The 21,382-nt window shown below is 42.3% G+C and overlaps 2 protein-coding genes across 3 annotated transcripts in view; one reads left to right on the forward strand and one right to left on the reverse strand.

Moving 5' to 3' along the window:
* The window catches only part of SLC35D4 (solute carrier family 35 member D4), a 202,557-nt gene that overhangs the window by 156,837 nt on the left and 24,338 nt on the right, over nucleotides 1–21,382 (forward strand).
* Nucleotides 1–21,382, reverse strand: part of CABLES1 (Cdk5 and Abl enzyme substrate 1) — a 110,390-nt gene that overhangs the window by 45,541 nt on the left and 43,467 nt on the right. For both annotated transcript variants that reach the window (XM_073331398.1, XM_073331397.1), the window contains exons 2-3: nucleotides 10,455–10,526; nucleotides 7,674–7,766 (exon numbers count right to left, since the gene is read on the reverse strand). In XM_073331398.1, coding sequence (XP_073187499.1) covers nucleotides 7,674–7,766; nucleotides 10,455–10,526 — 165 coding nt within the window. The remainder of the gene's footprint in view (nucleotides 1–7,673; nucleotides 7,767–10,454; nucleotides 10,527–21,382) is intronic.

Here is a 21,382-nt window from a genome sequence, read left to right on the forward strand (position 1 = left end):
GCTTCCCAGCTGTGCCTCTGCAGGGCCTTCTGGTGGCACTGTGGGACTATTGGCCACCACAGGCTCTGCAAGATCTAGGTTCTATGCCCTTACAAAGGAGCTTATTGTTCCAGCTGGCCTGACAAGTTGAATGTACCCCAACTAGCTGTCATACCTTACATGTTAGCTTTTAGATATAGGTTATCAATAGAAAACTAACACCAGACTGATCATTAATATTATTGCATGATGTATGTACAGAGAACAAATTCAAAATTGCAAACATATTGGAAATTATGTTATCAAAGTGTGTCTACCAGGTAGGTCTAAAGTTACTCCACCATAGACAAAGGAATGTGGTTCTGCCTTCTGGAAGGCATCTCCAAAATACACAGACAATGGGAATGCAAATTACATAGAAGGTAAACAGGACCATCACGACAGCAGGGGGAGGTGATTGCAGGAAAGAGACCATCATGAAACATGGTTTTGTAATTTTAGGGGTCCTGACCCAAAAAGAAGCTGTGGGATTGCAAGATTATTCTAAGGGGGATTGCGGTTCTGCGACCCTTACTTCTGCGCTGCTGCAGGTGGCGATGCTGCCTTTAGAGCTGGGCAGCTGGAGAGCAGCGGCTGCTGGCCGGGAGCCCAGCTCTGAAGGCAGAGTGGCCGCCAGCAGCAGGGCAGAAGTAAGGATGGCCTGGCATGGTATTGCCACCCTTACTTCTGCGCTGCTGCTGCCTGCAGAGCTGGGCGCCCAGCCAGCAGCCACCGCTCTCCAGCTACCCAGCTCTGAAGGCAGTGCAGAAGCAAGGGCGGCAATACCATGATCCCCCCTAAAATAACTTTGTGACCCCCCTGCAACTCCCTTTTGGGTCAGGACCCCCAATTTGAGAAACTCTGCTCTCCCCCATGAAGTCGGTGTGGTATAGGGTAAGAGCACACAAAAGACCAGATTTTGGGGGGCGGACGGGACATGACACACCATATTTCACAGTCTGTGACACGTTTTTCATGGCTGTGAATTTGGTAGGGCTCTATTTATACTTGAACTCATTTAAAATCCTTTCTCCTTTTGTTAATAAACTTGCTTTACTCTTAATCTAAACCAAACCCGTGCTGTGCTTGCTTGTTAACTCCACTTAATGTGACAAGCTGCTTGGTAGTATATCTCTAAAAGGATCAAATGAACTTTAATATCTCTCTGACTGGTCCAGGAGAGGACTGGACATTGCAGAGAACACAGTATTGGGAAAATTCAGGACTGGGAGGTGTTGGTTTCACCTTGTCAGCTGTAACCAAGGCTGGTGGAGGCCAGAGTGTAGCGGGGGCCTAACAGGAAGGCTGCTGGAATCAGAACTGCTGAGTCAAAGCTGCTTAAAGACACTCAGTGCATGCTTGTATGCTGTCTGGAAGGGTTCAGATGAGAATCACTGTAGCACAGCATTTTGAAGCGCTCAGGTTTACAGGGCAGGCGGTGACAACGCCTGACTGATCTGGATTGCACCCGGATTGTGACAGTAATTCTAGCGAGTAGGAAGTGCTGACGAGAAAGGTGCAGCCTAGCCCCAGCTCATCAAAAGAGTCAGACACCCTACTCTTTTCAGGATTCACAGCTGTGAACCCTCTCCTGGAGTTCGGCACCTAACCCAGGTCAGCCCTTCCTCAAGAAAAACCAGAGAGACCGGCTCCCCACCTATTATATACAATAACACAGGGGCAGGCCCTTAGCGTGAGGTGGGAGACCTGTTTTCAAATCCCTGCTCTGCCTGGTTTGAAACGCAAGCTGAACTTGGGTCTTCCAGATCTCAGCGAGAACCCTAACCATCGGACTACAGAGCCAGTCTTCTATGAGTATTTCGTTATTGATACAAAGTGGAACAGTTTCAACAGGAGAGAGGGAGACCAGCCCCAGAATAACCAATGACTGTGGGTTAGGGCACTCACCTGGGATATGGGAGACATGGGTTTAAGTTCTTGCCCCAAATCAGGCAAAGTGGAGATTTGAAAATTAGTCTCCTAATGTGAGTGCCCTAACTACTGGGCTTCTGGGTATCCTGGTACAGCCACCCACCCACCACCTGCCTTCCTTAGCCATCTTTGTGTTGGTTAGGCGTGCTCCGAGTTCATCTCCTGGTTTGGGGCCTACAAGAGAGATAGGGCTTAGGTGTGAGCTGTGGTGTTGAGCAGCTGGGACGCACCGGGACTCAAGCAGCTGTGCACATGCCCACAGGCGGAAACTTGGGCACCACAGGGACTTTACCAGTTGAAACGTTAGGCATGCAGGTAATGTAGGTGCCTACAGGGTTAGGGGGCAGCTGAGTGGGGGTTTTGAGGATCCCAGTGGTGCCTAAATGTTGGACTTAAATGCCTAAAATGGCAGTCAGGCACCTAAGTCCCTTTGTGAATCTAGCCCTTAGCCTCTCTGTACCTCAGTTCCCCATCTGTGAAACAGGAACACCACTTCCCCACTGCGTGGGCTGTTGTGAGGCTGAATATCATAGGTACTGACTGCGTGGGTGCTCTGGGGCTCAAGCACCCATGGAAAAAAAGAGTGGGTGCTCAGCACCCAGGAATCAGAGCTTGAGTATGGAATGCGATGAGTTCTGTGCTGCTAACAACTTCTGCCCTTGGGGCAGGGAGTTTGTTTATAAACAGAGGCAGGGTGATTAAGATAACAAAAGGCTTGTCATTGAACTAAATTAAGGATCCTTAGATGATCCTGAAAGCATTCCCAAAAAGAAGAGGAGTACTTTTGGCACCTTAGAGGCTAACAAATTTATTTGGGCATCAGCTTTCGTGGGCTAAACCCACTTCATCAGATGCATGGAGTGGAAAATACAGTAGGAAGATATATTTATACAGAGAACATGAAAAAAAAAGTTTTTTTTCTCCTGCTGACAATAGCCCACCTTAACTGATTGGTCTCATTAGAGTTGGTATGGCAACCCCCATTTTTTCATGCTCTCTCTCTATATATCTATCTTCCTACTGTATTTTCCACTCTGATGAAGTGGGTTTAGCCCATGAAAGCTTATGCCCAAATAAATTTGTTAGTGTCTAAGGTGCCACAAGTACTCCTTGTTCTTTTTGCTGATTCAGACTAACATGGCTACCACTCTGAAAGCATTCCCAGGCACTCCAGTTAAAAGACAGGAAACAAAGGGTAGGAATAAATGGTTCATTTTCAGAATGGAGAAAAGTAAATAGAGGAGCTTGTACTGGTTGGGATCAGTGCAGTTCAATATATTCATAAATGGTCTGCAAAAAGGGGTAAACAGTGAGGTGGCAAAGTTTGCAGATGATACAAAAATTATTCAAGATACTTAAGTCCAAAACAGACTGCAAAGAGTTACAGAGGGATCTCACAAAACTAGGTGACTTGGCAACAAAATGGCAGATGAAATTCAATGATAAATGCAAAGTAATGCACATGGCAAAATATAATCGCAACTATACATATTCAAAAGGATCGTGCCTAAATTAGCTGTTACCCATCAAGAAAGAGATCTTGGAGTCATTTGCAATACTCTGGAAGCACTGTTTCCAGAGTACTGCAAATGCATAAGAATTCTTCTCACTGTGCCTGTATCATCCTGAACTGCTGAATGCTCATTCTGTGGCTTCAGAAGACCTAAAAATTATCTCCAGTCATTAATGGGGCAGATGCAACTGAATAATGTAGCTGTCCTTAATGTGCATCAAAATAATGCCAGGGAACCTAGGTGTAAAAAAGATTGCTGACAGTTTAATCCAGAAAGCTACAGTGAGACGTAACGTTTTTAAACTGGGACATTAGTGAAGACACCTTATAGGTGATTGCAAAGAACTTAATACACTGTAATTCATGATAATGTAATTATGTAGTTCATAACAACTGAATCATTATTAAAATAGTAAAGATACCAATGATAGACACATTCAATAACTAGAATATGAAAGAAGTGTATAAATATGCTGAAAATAGCCTCCCCCCAAAACTGACTGAGTGTCCCTCCCCCCGCCAACACACACCTCTTCAAAAGCACCCACTGGCAAAAACAAAAGTCAGCGCCTATGATGAATATATAACATAAAAGACTGTGAGGTGCTCAGATACTACAGTGCTGGAAGCCAGAGGAGTATGATAGACCGACCGATCTGATTTTCAAAGGTGCTTTGCATTCAGAACTCCCATTAATTTCAACAAGAGTTGAAGGTGCTTAACATTTTTGGAAAATCAGGTCATTTCCTTGGATGCCTAAAGGTGGATTTAGCCCAACTTGAGGAAACCAAGTTTGAACGTGTTGACTCAACGTTTTATTTCTAACCAATATCTCTGTGATTATTTGTCTGTATGATGTACAGCATTTCAAAATGCATGTATCTTCTGTTTACTGGTGTGCTCTCTAGACAAAGGGATCTTTAATATGATTATGGAAATACTCTGCAAGAGTGCATCTGCCAATAAAGATAAGAAAGTATGCAAAAAACAAAACTTACTGTTTTCTGAACAAGAAAAATATTCAGTTTTCTTATCAGACATGTTATTGGTGTATAAACTAAGATAAAATACTGCATGCATATTGTACAAACCCTTTAGCAATTGTTGGAAAAAATACAGGCTGATGTAGATTACTGCATGTGGACCAAATTTCACTCTTTCATAAGCGAGTTTTTAATGCGAAGTTTTTGTGCACACATACCAGGGATACAAAATACATTTACATGCATACCACAGGTATGCATGTACTTTTCTAATTTGTATGTGTAACTATATCTTGCTTGAGTGCACTACTTTATGCATAAAATGACAGATGCAAGTTTGGAGGTTGCTTTTGAAAGTTTGACACTAACAATGAGCCTGCAAAACCAACTTTGTTATACAAAATAGTCTCTACAACAAAAGCTAAGTTTAAAAGGAACTCTAATCACACATAGCCAAATTCTGATATCTTTACTCATGTTGAGTAGCACTTTACATCACAAGTGGTCTTATTTCAGTGGCAGTAGTTGCAGAGAAATGTGTTACTCAGTGTGAGTAAAGCTATCAGACTCTTGCTGACAATGATCACACTAATCAGTGTTAAATTATAATTTACATTTGTCTAGTCCTCCATGGGGCTAAATTACATGCTATAAGCTTAACTCTTTCCACGCATGTGTGCATGGTTCCCATTGCCTGCCATGGGAGCTGTGCATCCTACTCCTGAGGGCATTCTGCACTAAAAAATTAAAAATTCTACACCAACAAATTAAAAATTCTGCACACAATATTTTAAAATTCTGCAAATTTTATTTGTCAGATAAATGTGGAGGCTCCAGCATGGCATGGAGGAGCACAGGCCACTGGCTACACAAAGGGGGAAGATCACTCTGTAGCTTCCCCTGGGACATGGACTCAGCGGTGAGGCTGCACCCAACCCTGACAGATTTCAAGGACCGGGCCTGCCCCACAAACACCCCAGGGTCCTGCCCCTCTGTGCCAGGGGCACCGTGTGTGGGCAGGCAGGCTCAGCCTGGCAGGATGCAAGTGTGGAGGGAATCCAGGTGTGGGTTGAGAGGGTTCTATGTGAGGCAATCTGGGTGCAGGAAGCTCTGTGGAGGATCTGGATGCGGGGGTTGGGGGGGTGGATCTGGAGGCATATTGGTTTGTTGCGGGGTTCTGGGTGCAACGACACTGGGACTCTGCAGGAGGGTCTAGGTGAAAGCGGTTTGGGCTCAGTGGGGGTGTGTGTCTGGGTGGGGATAGAGCTCTGCAGGGGAGTCTGGATGTGGGGGATTCAGTGGGAAGGTCCAGATGCTGGGTGGGAGCGGGGAAGTGGCGTTTGCAGAGCTTCCTGAAGCCTGGGGAGAAATCCGGGGGATGGGCGGTGGGTCTGACCTGGCCCTGGAATCTGTACAGGGGCAGAGGAAGTCCAGTCCTCCCCAGCCCACGTGGGACTAGCAGCTGAGCCCAGTGCAGGGTAGGAGCCACCAGCTGGGTATTCCCCAATCCCGTCCCCTGCCCCACAGTAATTTACTTCTCTGTTGGCTTCCCTGGGCACCCAAACATACTGCTGGGGAGGGTCGCATGACTGCTCTTGTGGCTTCCTTTTGCTTCCCCGTCAGAAAGCAATTCTTCTGCGGGGAAACAAAGAAATCTGCAGGGGATATGAATTCTGTGCATGCGCAGAGATGCAGAATTCCTCCAGGAGTAGCATACACATGCAGGGTGGACTTAATGGTAAAGTTTAGTCTATTACTTCCCCTCCCACATACAGATACTGATTTTTAGGTTTTCAAGGAAGAGTCTGAGTGAAGCCATGAGGCACACATTCAGAAGCATATCTGTATGGCAAAACACATGGAAATTATATTTTTATCAATGGATAGGTTTCATCAGAGAGTGATTAATCTCCCATGTGGACTGGATGAAAAGTATTGGAATAAAGGTCCATGTTTTGCTAATGTGAAAGCCAGGATCATCTCTGTACATTTACCATATCCTCTTGTATTACCATCCCTACAGGTGGTAGCATCTCCTAAAGGAGCATCTCACACAAGATATCCAGTACTCCCTGGAGTGTGGGATGAGAATCTGACTAGTCATGGGGGTATGCAGTCTTAGCTCTGTCCCTCCCCATACCTGTGCTGGGATCTGGAATGGTGTGAGCATGCATACATGCTGCGCCTTTACAAAGCAGCAGTGAGGGCTACTACTGAACACACTCCCCCAGTGTTCCTTTGAACAAAGTTCCAAGCATCTGCCATGTAAAGGAAGATTTCCTCGGGTTGCCTTTAACTCAACCACTCCAGGTGCTCCTATCCTACTGCACATCTCAAGTACAGGAGGCCCAATCTTGCCCTGAACCCATCAGAGTAGACACAGAACTCATCATATTTATTGTTTAGTTCGACAGAGGCAATAACACTATATTTCAACCCCTTATCTGTATTCTCTTCTTTTGACAGAGCTATCCTTTTTTGCCTCTTCTTAGAGCTCTCTTTCTCTCTCTACTCACATTCCATTGTTCAATTCCCTTTGCTCTCCTCTCCAGAATTCCAATTCCACCATTTTCCTCCCCTGCAAAGTTAAACAACTCCCTTACCCCCACGAAAGGATCTCCATCTTCTAGACTACCAATTCTCTTGATCTCTCTTTCTCTGGGAATCCTATGTCTCCAGCAATCTGGGGCCAGATCCTCAGCCCCATTTCCACAGAACTGCCCAAACAGGCCAGCTGGCTTTATGCCCCTTACTCCTGTAACTTGTTCTGGAGACCACTTTGGAAACCCCCCAATCCCTCCTGGCTTATATGTATCAAGCAGAGCTTAGGTGTACCCAAAGATCTGGCTCTAGTTTCAAAAATGGTTTTAAGGGACAGTTTTAACCAAATTCTGCTCAGTCCAACATGATGGTAAAACCTGGTTAGTTTTAAACTATTGTAAAAAAATAGTTTTAAAAGTACTTTCCTATTACACAACTCTTTTTGTAAAGTAGATCAGGTCTTAAAAATCCATTGACTAGCAATTCAATCGATTAGTAATTCACTTGAAGAAGCTAGTGTGCATCTTCATTTAGAGAGTAACTTTTTAATTTTAATGGGATTTTATTGACTGTTACATAGTAATTTCTAAAGGTTAACTTTGCTGTGTAATGGTGCTAAATGTACTCTAACCTTCCTTGTGGCCCCGCCCCAAACTTCTGAACAGAACACTTTGCTTGTGCAGTACCTGCCGCTTCTGGTATCATGTTGCCGCATGTTCTTGATAAAATGAATCTTCTTAAAATTCTTTGGTCTGGGTGAACCTGACAGAGTCCGACATCTGAAAAATAAATCAAAAAAAAAAAATGTAGTCAGCTCCCTGCTGGACAGCTGAGAAGTCTCAACACAATGACAGGAAGGAAAGACCAGACAAATGATTCAAGTCACCCTGTTTTAGGAGTCAGCAGGAATGATGAAGACAATAAGTCTGGAAATGAGAAGGCTTAAAATTAAAAACACAAACTCCACAAAAACTCAGCAACATACAACTTCTCGGACTTTGCTGCGGTATGTTTGACACAGTTTTCTGGAATGATCAGTAATTAGAAATCTTTAGCTGAATTCTTGGAATGACTCAAGATGCAGTCTACACGCTTACATTTTTGGGTCCTCCTCACCCACGTTAAAAGGCTTCTGTTAGAGTTAAAATTAAAAAAAGAGGGTGCAGCAATCGGTCATCTGCCTGTTACTGGAGTGATTCTCCTGTTCCCTTTGTTACAGAGGTCAGTTATTTCTGTGATAAGTTATAAAACATTTGAACAAATAGATAAAGTAATTGCTTAGGGAAAAAAATCTCAGAAGTTCTAAAAGCAATTTTTCCCCCCCAACATTTTTTCTTAAAAATGGTAATTTTAAAGATAAAGTGCAATAGGAGAAAAAATAAACCAGGACACTCCTTTATGGACTGAAACAGCAGTACATTCTGTCGATTTTTGTTTTAATTACCAAGTTATTTGATGTAGACTCTCACGCCCCTGAATTAATGCATTAAGGCCTAAATCGTAAATTGAGCAGCCAGGCTATGCACTGGGATGTTCCTCAGGAGTTAAGAAGAAAAGATCTTTACCCGATGATGAAACAGCAGCAGAACTATTCTGTACCTGCAGGCTGGAGTTGCCTCCATGGTGCCTGTACCATCACATAAGGGAAAGAATGGCCATTGTATCTATGTATAAGTAGCAGATCCACCAGCCCTGGCTCCAGCTGTCCCCGGTCTCAAATCCCAGCGTTGTGGAAACGTGCAGGGAGATCTGCTCCTCAGTGGGGAGGGAGACTAAACGTGTTTGAGATCCAGAAATCCTCCCTCTCTTTGCAATGGAATTGTGTTGGTTCCACTCCAGGAAGAGAGCTCCACGCCAGTTGAGGCAGGAGAGTGGGATTTGCCCTAAGAGTTCTATCCTGAATACTGTTAGATGGCCTGTACATAAAGTATCTTGGAAAGCCAGCTACGGTGCATGTATGCTCAAGCATGGCAGTGGATTTTCCAGGATACGTGGGCAATGCCTGTCAAAACACAGGAGAGGCTAGGATTGAACTTTCAGCCAAAGTTTCATATGATTTTTAGTGGTGGAGTTAGTAGCCAAACCTACTGGCAGCCAAATACCCAGCACATCTGGAGATGAACTGCTGTGAGGTGCACTGAATTTCTCGTAGATCCTTCTATTAGAGTGCCTGGTGGTGGTGGGGGGCGTTAGCTCTACACCTGCAGAACAGGCCAGAGGGCCCAGCCACACACTACACACCTTTGTAGGAGCTATATTGCTTCTCCACCTGCTCCCTGACAGCAGCTCCAGAGACACCCCGACCCCATGCCAACATCTCCCCTGACTCCCCACTGAAAGAGAAAATCCCCATTGTGGCAGGGATTCCACTGCAAAAGTAATACAGTCCTAGGTGATTTTGTGAATTAGCAAGTAAATAAACAAAATTCCACTTCACCAAATGCACTTTGTTTATTTCTTTTGCCAATTATGTTTCCATCTGAATAATTTATGAGACCACTTCATAAGGTGCTAGGGAGTGTCCTTTGTAAAAATAATGTAGTACTGGTAATAGGCCAACTTGCTACAGCCTCTACTATTAAATTTTTGCTGGGAGGTGGGGACAGACAGCTATTTTTTGTACGTATTAGCAAAACATGGATAAGCAAGGTAATGTGGTAAATACCAATATATGCCATCTGAATTACTGGGTCCCAAGGCTAAAGAGAACTTTAAAATTAAACTTTTGCCTCGCTGAATAGCTGAACTAGAAGCTTAACTCTCTGCTTGGATCTCTTTGTATACTTTTAATTTTTAAACCTACCGCTGCAGATTGCATCACTTTGGCCAACTGCCTAGTGACTAGTCGTACAATCACAGGGCAGTCTCCAAAAAGAAGCCATCTCTTCTTGGCTGCAGGATTAACATTGTGATGAGGCGGAGGATACAAAAGGGGTGGGAACAGACTCCTTAAGGGGAAAAGGCTAGTGTGCTGGATAATGAAAGAGCACAATTGAGCATTTTCAGCTAAGAACAAGCAGTATCATAACCACCAACATCAAAATAACAACAAAACCCCAAATACACATGCACAAATAAAATAAATAATAATTAAAAGAGAGAGAGAGAGTGACAGAAAGCTTAAATTCAATTTTGAAAAAATAAAGTGTCTGTTAAATAATGATGATTTCATCATCATTAAGGCTCTAATGAATCCTAGCACTGACAATCACAGCTCTAAGTGCCCTTCCATTCTCTACCCAGCCAATTTATACGGTCACTTCTTACTGTCTAAACCTGAGTCAGATTCTATCTACCACCTTGTTCTACAAAAAGGAGGATAAACAGTATGGACCAGATTCTGATACTCTTCGTCCTGGGTGTTTTACTCCCTGAGAAAGGTATTGCTCAATATGAGTAAGGGCGGCATAATCTGTCCCTATTATACATAACAGGCAAACGGACATACAGACAGTGTATAAAATCACCTCCGTAGTGGAGCATTTTCCTCGATGTCCTCCAAAGTCTCCAGAGATGAGCGCTGGGAGATCAACCGACGCCTGAGGAGAAAAGAAATAATCACCACTGATTAAATTAAAAAAAAAAATTCTTGTTTCTTAAGGGCAACATGCCACACTGTTGAATGACCTGAGCCACATGTTTTTATATTAGACTGGTTTCATTCTGTTCAGTCATACTTATCATGGAGATCCAAACTGATTCCTATCATAAATAAAACATTTCATAAAAGCTTTTCTATCAAAACAAAAATTGAATCTTTATGTTGCCAACCACTGAGTTCATGCCACAGTACTCTCCCCAGTTTATACCCAAACTTGCTGTTATCTTTCCAGATTCCATTCTTCAATGGGTTTAAATACCTACAGAAGGACAGAATATCATTTATTTTGTTGAAGATAGTGTAGACCTATATCCATATCACTATGAACCAAAACTGACTTCCTATCATTCACATTGCTCTAAGGAATGCATTTTATTGTACTTCTCTTCACACTCCGCTCCCCTCCAAACGCTATTTTCCTCCAGTTTTCACATATGTATGGGCAATTATTGTCCCCTGGTGTCTCACTGCTGTTGGGGGTGGATCTAAATATAGAGTTCAAAGATTGTAAAACTAGCAGTAGTAGGTGCTAAATAGCAGTTTAAAAATGAGCTCTCATTAATTAATTCGGTCACAAATCTCATTAATTCTGATGTTAATTTTATGAGGTTCTATACGTAGCAAGGAGGTTCTCTTTGTTGAGCCAGACACCCCTTTGATGAAATGCAGCTGTCAAGGTTACATATGTTTATTTCCTTTACTCTCAGGTTTTTTGATCTGTATTTTTATCATGAAAAGATTGAAATAAAGAAAAAAAAATCATGGCCTAACACTTAAGAGGACAGAATTTACTCTATAGCACAGGCGAGGAGTGTTGTTTTTGTTAGAAGGAAAATAAGAGCAGGACAGGGGGTGCAGGGGAACTCCAATACTGCATTAAGGAGGGTGCTGCCGCACAGCCATCAAGTTACTAGGGCCAACGGGGGCAGCGCTCTTCCCAAGCCTGCTGGATTGAGGTGCTGTGGAGAGGGTGCAGGAGTAGTGCAGGGACTGTAATGTCAGTGGGAGGCATGTTTTGAATGAGGGACAGAAATGTGGGGAGCACCCACTGCACAGCTCTGCCCCTTCCTTTCCTCCCTACATTTCTCTGACCTCCCCCTTTCCCCTAGCACAGGGAAGGAGGGGATTCTGGGTACTTCCCCTGAACAGGGAGCTCCTAGTGGAGTTGCCATGGGGAGAAATTGTTGAAGGATGGGGGCAGTTGTGGAGGAGGGGTCAGGTGGCACCACTTCTCTTCTCTCCTAAGTCACTGAAGGGAAGGTGCCCAACTCTCCTCCGCCTTGCCCTTCCCCCCCCTTCCCCCATGATGGTTCTGCTTCATCAGCACTTCTGAGCTCCCAGAGAATAAAAGGTCCCTTTGAGCACAATCTCTTACTCATCAAGGGATCACTGAAAACCCAGTTTTTGGAAACCCCATTCTTCATGAAAACTAGTCTTCCAACTGCGTTTTGAAAAAAAAAAAAAATAGTGTTTGGATGATCCCTTACTCTAACAATAGTCGTCTCCTAGGATACGCTGGCCCCTCAGTAGCTGTGCCAAAACACAGATCAAAGGGGTAAAGGTTGGCAAGGTGGCAGAGCCCACCACTTTGTATCCTGCTAATCAGCACACCCTCTGCCCGACTCCAACACCCACAACATCCCCCCCCTGCACTGCTCTGACCCTACCCCCAATATCCCTATCTTTGAACCCCCCAAAATCTGAAAATATTATGAGTAGCTCATGAAGGCAGATACTGTGTATCAGGCAACCCCTTGATCAAATGACCTAGCGACTTGCTTTCCTTTGATCGCACTCCATCCCATTGTTCAGGAAATAGCTGAAGATCAAGAGTCATGATTACATTACTCTAACTGCTTACTGGAATCTTTCATCTTCTCTCTGTAATTAATGCTGACTTCCTTGACAATACTTTTCAATTAGAAGTAGAGTCTGCATGTGGATGTTAGAGCACTTTAAAATATTACTCTGAAATTGGAAATTTTGGACATCCAAAAGGAGACCCAGCAGAATGCAGGCGGAGAGCAAGGAACACGCACAACACACATCAGTGAAAGCTGACAGCTGAGCTGGAACTCAGTGCATGGATGCAGCTCAGGTTCAATGGCCAGAGCACATCACATTGAGCCAGCCAATTACTGTGACAACAGATTGACAGCAAATCATCTGTCTTGCGACAGATCACTAGTTTTGCTGCACATACACATTTTACTCTCTTAGGTTCATTGGTTCTGGGTTGACCCACGGTGTAGCAGTCACTCTGCCCTCAATAACTTTTAAAATATTGCTTCCCCAAAGGGGCAGTGGGTACTGTGCATTAGCTAAGACAAATGCCAAGTGGGTGAGGGTCAGAACAAAAGCCTAAGCCCGTATGTGGGTGGGGGGGGGCAGTTCTAAGAACCAGGTGACTTTATAAATACATAATTTTTAGGAGATCTGTATTTAACGAATGCCTAGCTTAAATGACCCCAAATATGAACCACTAAACTTACACTGCATCCCCTGAGCGACAGCAAGTTTCAAGACAATCTTGAGTACAGTTTTAGAGTACTTAGCCAGCCAATTACTATAACACCACATGAAAACAAAACAAGGCACCAAAAAAAAAAAAAAAAAAAAAAGAAGGGGGAGTAAGGAAAAAATAAATCTAGCTTTCGTGCAATGTCACAGTTGATATTAACCCTGGTGAGCCCATTCAAACGCTCCTTTCCCATAGTTGAACTGTGATAGTTCTTTATATGCTTCAACATGTCAGACAGGTTATTATCCCTATCACTGAATCAAAACTCAAGCACGCAAGGTATAATATAACAGGCTGAGCTGAAGACAAAGGGATGACATATATATAGTAAATACAGACACAGATACAGAGGGATAGTGTCCAAAAATTTCAAACATGTGTCCTCACTAAACTCACTGTACAAGATTGTCCCCACATATTTTCACCTTGAATCTGGGCCTATAGACTACAAAAGCCTATGACGATGGCCAAGCTCCCAAGTTAGGGCTCAACCAACCAACCAGTCACCTCTTTTAGAAATCATATGAAGATAATAATGAGGAATTCTCACACATAAATAATTCCTTAGTCAACTAGATGTAAAACTATACAGACACTAAAATGTAACAATTCTCTACCTTTCAACATGCACTTGATCCAGCACCAGCCACTAGTAGTGGTTTGTTTATATAATCAGCTGATCTGAGAGGACATGTTTATCAGGGTGTAATCCTGTGCCATCAGAACTGATATATTTTTATTAATATTTATGAACATTTTAAACTCTTTAATATGATAAAAATCTATATCAGTTAACAAAAAAAATTATGTCTTTTACCAAATCACATCTCTTATTTGCTTAAATTTGCAGCTCTAAGCTGAGAGTGTGTCTCACATTTTGGTCCGATAGGGATGGGCATAAAAACAAGTTGTGAAACTTATCAAATGCCAAAAAATTAACAAGTGTCTAAATTTGAGGCTCCCTTTGAACTTGAGGCCCAGGCCAAATGGCCCTCCTGGCCCCCCCTCTGATAGGCCTTGTGTCAGATTGAGCCATGATTTAACGTCATACCTTTAAACCCTACTCAAGACAAAGTCATAGACATGTCCATTTTCTTCCCATCGCTATTCCTTTTTCACTTTGTGTGCTTGAGAATAAAAAGTTTGCAACTAAATTCTGTCCAGTGTGGAGGACTATTCCTAGTGCTTTACCCTACTTGTGCAAATACGCAGCCTTTGCTCATACTTGTCCTGGAATGCAGCTCCCTGCTGTTCACAGTGCAGTGCATTTGTGTAATTTGCAGAGTAGTTTGAGAGATTAAAAGAAGTGAGCCAAACTATGAGCTACAGCAGTAACATTCCTTACATTTACAGCGGAATATTATGTATAACAAATGTTCAAGCAAAGAAATTCCAAGGATTATGGGTTCCCTAGCGGAATCTGAGCTTTCACTGAAAAAACATAGTCCATTTGGATGTGAAGGTAGCCTTGAGAAGATGTACTGCTTTGAGTCGTATCCAGGCAGACTGAAACAATAGCATTGAGTGTGAATTTCCTCCAATTCATCAGGGGGACGTACTTTTGAAGCCTAATTATGATCACTTAAATGCCAACATGATAAGCCTTTTCACAACTGAATGTCATACTAGAAACAGCAACTAAGGAACAGGTTTCAGAGTAGCAGCCGTGTTAACCTGTATTCGCAAAAAGAAAAGGAGTACTTGTGGCACCTTAGAGACTAACCAATTTATTTGAGCATAAGCTTTCTTGACCTACAGCTCACTTCATCACTTCATTATGCTCAGATAAATTGGTTAGTCCCTAAGGTGCCACAAGTACTCCTTTTCTTTCAACTAAGGAACGTTATCTTCTGTGAACGAACCCACATCCTGTGTTGCACAAACATTAAAAAAGGACTTTTTTAAAGGAATAAAGCTTTTGAAATGGTAAACTATAGAAATAATGCTGTAAATGGGGGCATTTGACTTTATTTGCATTGACAAAGTGTTTCTAATCACCTGTACTTATTTTTTTTAATGTTGATTTCTAACATTAGAACTTTCTTCCTCTGAGTTCTCACGCTTAGTGCTTATTTGTACAAACTAAAATGGTGCATTTTAAAACTTGTCAACTAAAGTGTTTTGGGGTTGACACACAAATGTTCATCAAAAATAATTTGTTTTCATTCACACATTGTGATTTTGGTGCAAGACTGTATGTGGAAACTTATTTTGGAATAAAAATGTTCTACTTCAAGAAAAAAATTAATAGGACACTTATTCTGAAGTAAGAATGATCAAACGCACACTTGCCTAAAATGACAACAGTGTGTGAATTAAACAGATTTAGTTATTTTGGTGCAAGTTTGTGTGTAAACCAGCCTTTAGTTAACATGGTTTAAAATTAGTATAGGTTCACCTCTGCTGGCTAACTCATGCTAAAATATGACTTGCCTTGTTTACACTTCTGTATTAAAATACATTAGTTAAAATGTTAAAGGGTTTCTTGACTAGGAAAATTGGTCGAGTTTAGTTCTGGTTTAGCTAACACATGCTAGCTAAGCCTGACCTAAACTCAGCCATTTTCTCTAGTGTAGATGCAAGGTAACACCTTCGCTTGATTTAGCTGGCCAAATTTCTCCCACAGTAATATGCTGCTGTGTAGATGGGGCCTAAATAAATATTGCCATATGTAGCTGAGTGGACCATATTCTCTTGCCTGGAATTAAGGGTTTCATATCAATTTTTGAGGGAGGATAACTTCATAGTTCTGAAATCCAGACCTTGTTAAAATGTTGCTGCCCAGAATCCCATGTTAGCAGAAAGTGCCAATATCCAGCCTTTTGATTTTTGCCACATGGCAGCAATTTCCCTTAAACATTTATCTGAAAAAATCTTCTTGGCTACCTATTCCTTCTCAGCTCATTACATCAGCCTACAAATGACAAATATGGATTAAGAATGGGATAAATGATAGGTCTTAAAATGGAACTGTAAATGGGGAATCATCATCAAGTGTGTGTGTTTCCTGTGCAGTCCCACAGGGATCAGTTTTGGCCCTGAGCTATTTAACGTTTTTATCAATGACCTGGAAAAAAACATAAAATTATCACTGATAAAGTTTGCTGATGACACAAAAATTGAGGGACTGAAAATATTGAAAAGGCAGGTCACTGATTCAGAATAATCTGGATCACTTGGTAGGCTAGGGGCAAGCAAACAGTATGCATTTTAATACAGCTAAATATAAACGTATACATCTAGGAACAAAGAATGTAGACCACGCTTACAGGATGGGAGACTATATCCTCAGAAACAGTGAGTCTGAAAAAGATTTGGGGATCATGGTGGATAATCAGCTGAACATGAACTCAGTGTGATGCTGTGGCCAAATGAGCTAATGCAATCATGGGATGCATAAATAAAGGAATCTCGAGTAGGAGCAGGGAGGTTATTTTACTTCTGTAGTTAGCACTGGTGTGACTGCTGCTGGAACACTGTGTCAAGTTCTGGTGGCCCCAGTTCATGAAGATGTTGATAAATCAGGGCTAGTCTACACTGGCAACGTTAAAGCTCAGCGCTCTTTAAAAAAACCACCTCCAGGAGGGGCGTAGCTACCAGCACTGAGAGTGCGGTGATTTTTCACTGGGGTGATTTTTCACCCCCTTGAGCAAGAAAGTTGCTGTGCTGTAAAGTGCCAGTATAGACAGGCCCTTAGGGAAGATTCAGAGAAGAGCCCCGAGAATGACGAAAGGATTAAAAAACATGCTTGACTGTGATAGATTAAATAGATTCAGCAAACTCAATCTAACAAAGAGAAGGATAAGGGGTGATTTGATTTGTGTCTATAGGGGTCTATATAGGGACAAATATTTAATAATGGGCTCCTCAATCTCGCAGAGAAAGGTATAACACAATCCAATAGCGGGAAGTTGAAGCTAGACAAATTCAGACTGAAAATAAAGTGTAGATTTTTGACAGAGGGGGCAATTAGTTATTGGAACAATTTACCAAGGGTTGTGGTGGATTCTCCATCACTGACCATTTTTACATCAAGACTGGATGATTTTTTTAAATTATATGTTCTTAGGAATTATTTTGGGGGACGTTTTATGGACGTTTCTGTTATATAGGAGGTCAGACTAGACCAGGGGTTCTCAAACTTGCACTGTGACCCCCTTCTGACAACAAAAATTACTACATGACCCCAGGAGGGGGGACTGAAACCTAAGCCCACCCAAACCCCACTGGCCTAGGGGATGGGGGGACAAAGCTCAAGGGCTTTAGCCCCAGGCAGGGGGCCTGTAACCTGAGCCCTACCGTCCAGGGCTGAAGCCCTGGGGCTTCGGCTTTGGTCCCAGGCAGTGGGGCTCAGGCTTCAGCCACAGCAAGTCTAAGCCACCCCTGGCAACCCACAGTTTGAGTACCGCTCGACTAGATGATCACAATGGTCCCTTCTGGCTTTGGAATCTATAAATCTATGAGCATACTAAATCTGGGCAAGACACTAAAAAGTTGTTTGGTTGGCCAATGTTTTAAACTGTCATTTTTAAAGGAGCTCATGGCCCCATTTGCACTTTGGATTAATCAGTGACCAGCTGCCTGATTCCACATAACAATGTTTAAACCAAAAATATCTTGTCTGTTGTTCCCCACGCAAAACATGATTGATCCTTAAAAAAAAAAAGGAGTTATTAAGTATATTGTTCAATAACTAAAACAAATACAAATACGTAAATGAAGGGAGTAAATCAGTTACAAAAAAAAAAAGCCATATTCTGTTCACAACTCTCAATAAAGTTAACTTCTCACTCTACTTGACAATGACAATGTGAGTACATTGCAAGAATGGATTCATTAAACAATTTACCATTCTCAGAGAAATAGTAGTCAATTGCTGCAATACACACAGATCAATTACATCAATCAGATGTACAAGTAAACCTTAAGAAGCAACAGCAGAGATGCCATTGAGCCATGAAGTTCAGATCTGAACTACGAGATAAGAATGGCAGTGTTGCTCGAAAGAAGAAAAATCCCACTCTCTTGGTTTCTAGACCACATTCACTATGGGTGTGATACTAAATCTGCTGAAGTTAATGGTGCAGCTCTCACTGACTTCAAAGGAGCAGCATCAGACATTAGGGATTTTTTTTAAAACAGGTATCAGAGGGGCTTACAAAAAGGTACTGGTGCAGGTACAGCTCCTCCAGAATCCATGATTAAAGCATCTTAAACCAAACCAATAGCTATATATGAATTGGAAAAAAAAAGGCCGGATTTTGTATGAACAAATATGTATATAATTTGTTATCCATAAAATTATCCTTGTCTGGGGTGTTCACTGCTACTGAAATCCCACGATAGGTACAACAGCCATAGACAAGCTGCAGGTATTCTAATAAGCAAGTGTTCAAATGATTAACAATGATGAAAAATGGTCAAGAGTCAAGAAATCATGTCAATTTGAGATTGTCATAGTTCAGGTGTCCAATATGTTCATCTCATTTCTGTAGTGACCAGCACCAATATGAGAAAACAAGTGCCAGAGAAGCAGCAGGGTTGGACTGTCAGAGCTGTTAACTGTTTATACCAGAGTTTAAAATATTGTATCTTGGGACTATTAGAGGGACCAGAATTGCCTAATTTCCTGGGAGACATGGCAGGTTTGATTTAAATGTACTCTCTGCTGCGAGGACTCAAAAAGTCATTGAAGAGGCGTTCTCAATTAAAGAAGGCTGTCTTGGACATTACACTATTAGCTCCTAGGATTTTGAAGAATGGAAGAAGAGCCATTAAACAACACTATCAACATGTAAGGATGTTTCACAAAATCCAGGTATCCACATCATTATAGAATAGAAGGTAGTTTTTGGTCTCTGCTCATCTAACATTACAGAAAGAGAAATATAGGAAAACAAATCCTGAATAAGCTTCTGAAAAAAAAGAATTGTCCAGAGGCACCCAAAGTGATAGGAAGGCACAGGACAGGCTGATGCAAGAGCTGTAATTAATCATATGTAATAAAAACTACAAAGAGCTGCCTAGTAACCCATAAAGCCTCGAAAGAAATCCAACGCATGATTCAGATCTTTAAAACTGTTTAGTAGTTTTCGAATGCAGCTGCAGTTGAGCGCTTAAAAAACCCCCAAAGAACATTCAGCGTATTTTGAAAATTACATCAATTGTTTTGTTAATCAAGAAACAGTCATTCAAACCACAGAATACAAAAAAGGATGCTTTGAAAGATAACTCAGCTTAATAGCTACCTCTGTGCAGGATGAAGTTATGGTTTGGAACATGACTTTTTGCACAGGACATTAAGGAGGTCTCATTGATATTCTGATTCAAGAGAAAGCAGTTATCCGACTGTGGTGATGAATGACCAACATTGACTCAACAACCTGTTCCTGTTGAGGCATGCATTGCGAAACTAGATGAGCCTAACTCTCTGTAGACTAAAGTCTGGAGATGATTTCAACAGTGCCATTTTTCCTGTTTGCTCTCCCTCATCTCCTCCAGGGCAAGTTTTTGAGACTTTCCAGTTTAAAAGAAGAGGGTGGGAAACAGCTTAGACAGAACTAACCTCAGCCCCCAGTTATAAGAATGCTTCTCCCAGCTGGGACCTTCCCAAGCATTCTCCGTGCTTGAACCTGCCTCCTCACCTACTTTGCAATCCAAACCATTTTCTCCTTCTCTAGCCCTCATCCTCTCCCAGTGCTGAACGTCTAGACACAAACTTTGAAGTAGCTCACAAAATTCTACCATAGTAACCCATAAAACACTGGACCCATTCTGTACAGTATGTGAGCATACTAAACACATACATATTAAACATTAAAGATTTTGATAAATGGAGGGAAGACCTAGTAGAATTATATACACACACAAGCACTCTCTCTAGAAAACTGTACCACAAGTCCCCCCAGTTAACCAGAATAATCTGTGTCTGATAGATGGATCAGAGGCTGTGTCTACACTACAGAGACTATATTGGCATAGCCCTGTAGTGTAGACTCAGCCTACAGAGACAGATGTGGGTTTTCTGTCGGTGTAGGCACACCACCTCCCTGAATGAAGTTAGTTATGTTGACAGAAGCACTCTTTTTTCAACATAGCTGTGCCTACTGTGGGGGTTTGGTCGGCATAGCTATTCTCAGTCAGGGGTGTGATTTCTTTTTCCACATAGAAGTAGCTATGTCAGCCTAATTTAAGGGTAGATCAACCATGATTCTTCTTGAACTTGCACCCGTGTAAATCACGAGTAACTCCACTGAAGTCAGTGAAAGCAACCTCTCTTTATTACACACACACACACAGTACATAAATGGTTCTGGTAAACTGAAGGGAGATATGGTAGAATTGTGTGAGGATGCTCAAAACAGTACTGGCCTCTTCTGCTTATCAGTTCAGCCTCAGACTTGTTGAAAGAAGTGTGGTTCTGGGTCCAAGTGGGATTTACAAACAAAAACAAACACAAACACAAACACAGTGTGTTTGAAGCAGCAGGAAGTTTCTCACTAGGTAAGATGCGGTCCTGCAGCTCTGATGGAAGGGAAACCCAAAATGTTGGGGTCTGGGGCCTAGTTTGTCTTTATCTTCTCTAGCTGCTGCGTGAAGCCTATTGTTTTTTCTCTGCAGGCAGTAGCCTCTGTTACCCATCCTCCTACTGCTGACCATGACCCAACTGTAACGAGACATATGACAGTGCTCGCTAGGAATAGGGTTTCAGTACAAGAGGTTAGAGCTTCAAAAAATATCCCTCAGCCTCCTAAAATGTATATAACACATTACATACAGTTGGTCATTTATTCAGCCAAAAGCATTTTTGATTCACTTCTACAAATTATTTTATTTTACTGTCTGTTGAATAATTTAAACAGGACTGTAAGAAGGCAGTACTACTGGAGCACTTTCCTCTTGCATGTTGCAACAGGACATGCCTGCCTCAGTTTCCCTGCTTCAGAGTCCCCAGAAATAGTCCGTTAAGTCTTTCTGAATATCTCTCTCACTCACTTGTAGGGTTAATTTATTACAAAAGTCCTGTGTATATAAATCATAACAAATCCCGCACAATCATAGGCCAGAATTACCCAGCATTGTCGAAACAGTACGTGCAACATGTCAAGTACAGCCCCAGCTACTCTCATCACACCCCCACTCTCCAGTACAGCTCCAAGAACTCTTGCCATGCCCCACTTCCAGACTTCAGCTCTCTAGCTCAGAGAGCCAGCAGGCATCTCCCTCAGCGGCTCTCACCCTTCAGCCCTCTTGAGCTTTCTCTGGCCATGGTT

This window comes from Lepidochelys kempii, chromosome 2 (genome assembly GCF_965140285.1).
Source record: "Lepidochelys kempii isolate rLepKem1 chromosome 2, rLepKem1.hap1, whole genome shotgun sequence".
Lineage (NCBI taxonomy): Eukaryota > Metazoa > Chordata > Testudines > Cheloniidae > Lepidochelys > Lepidochelys kempii.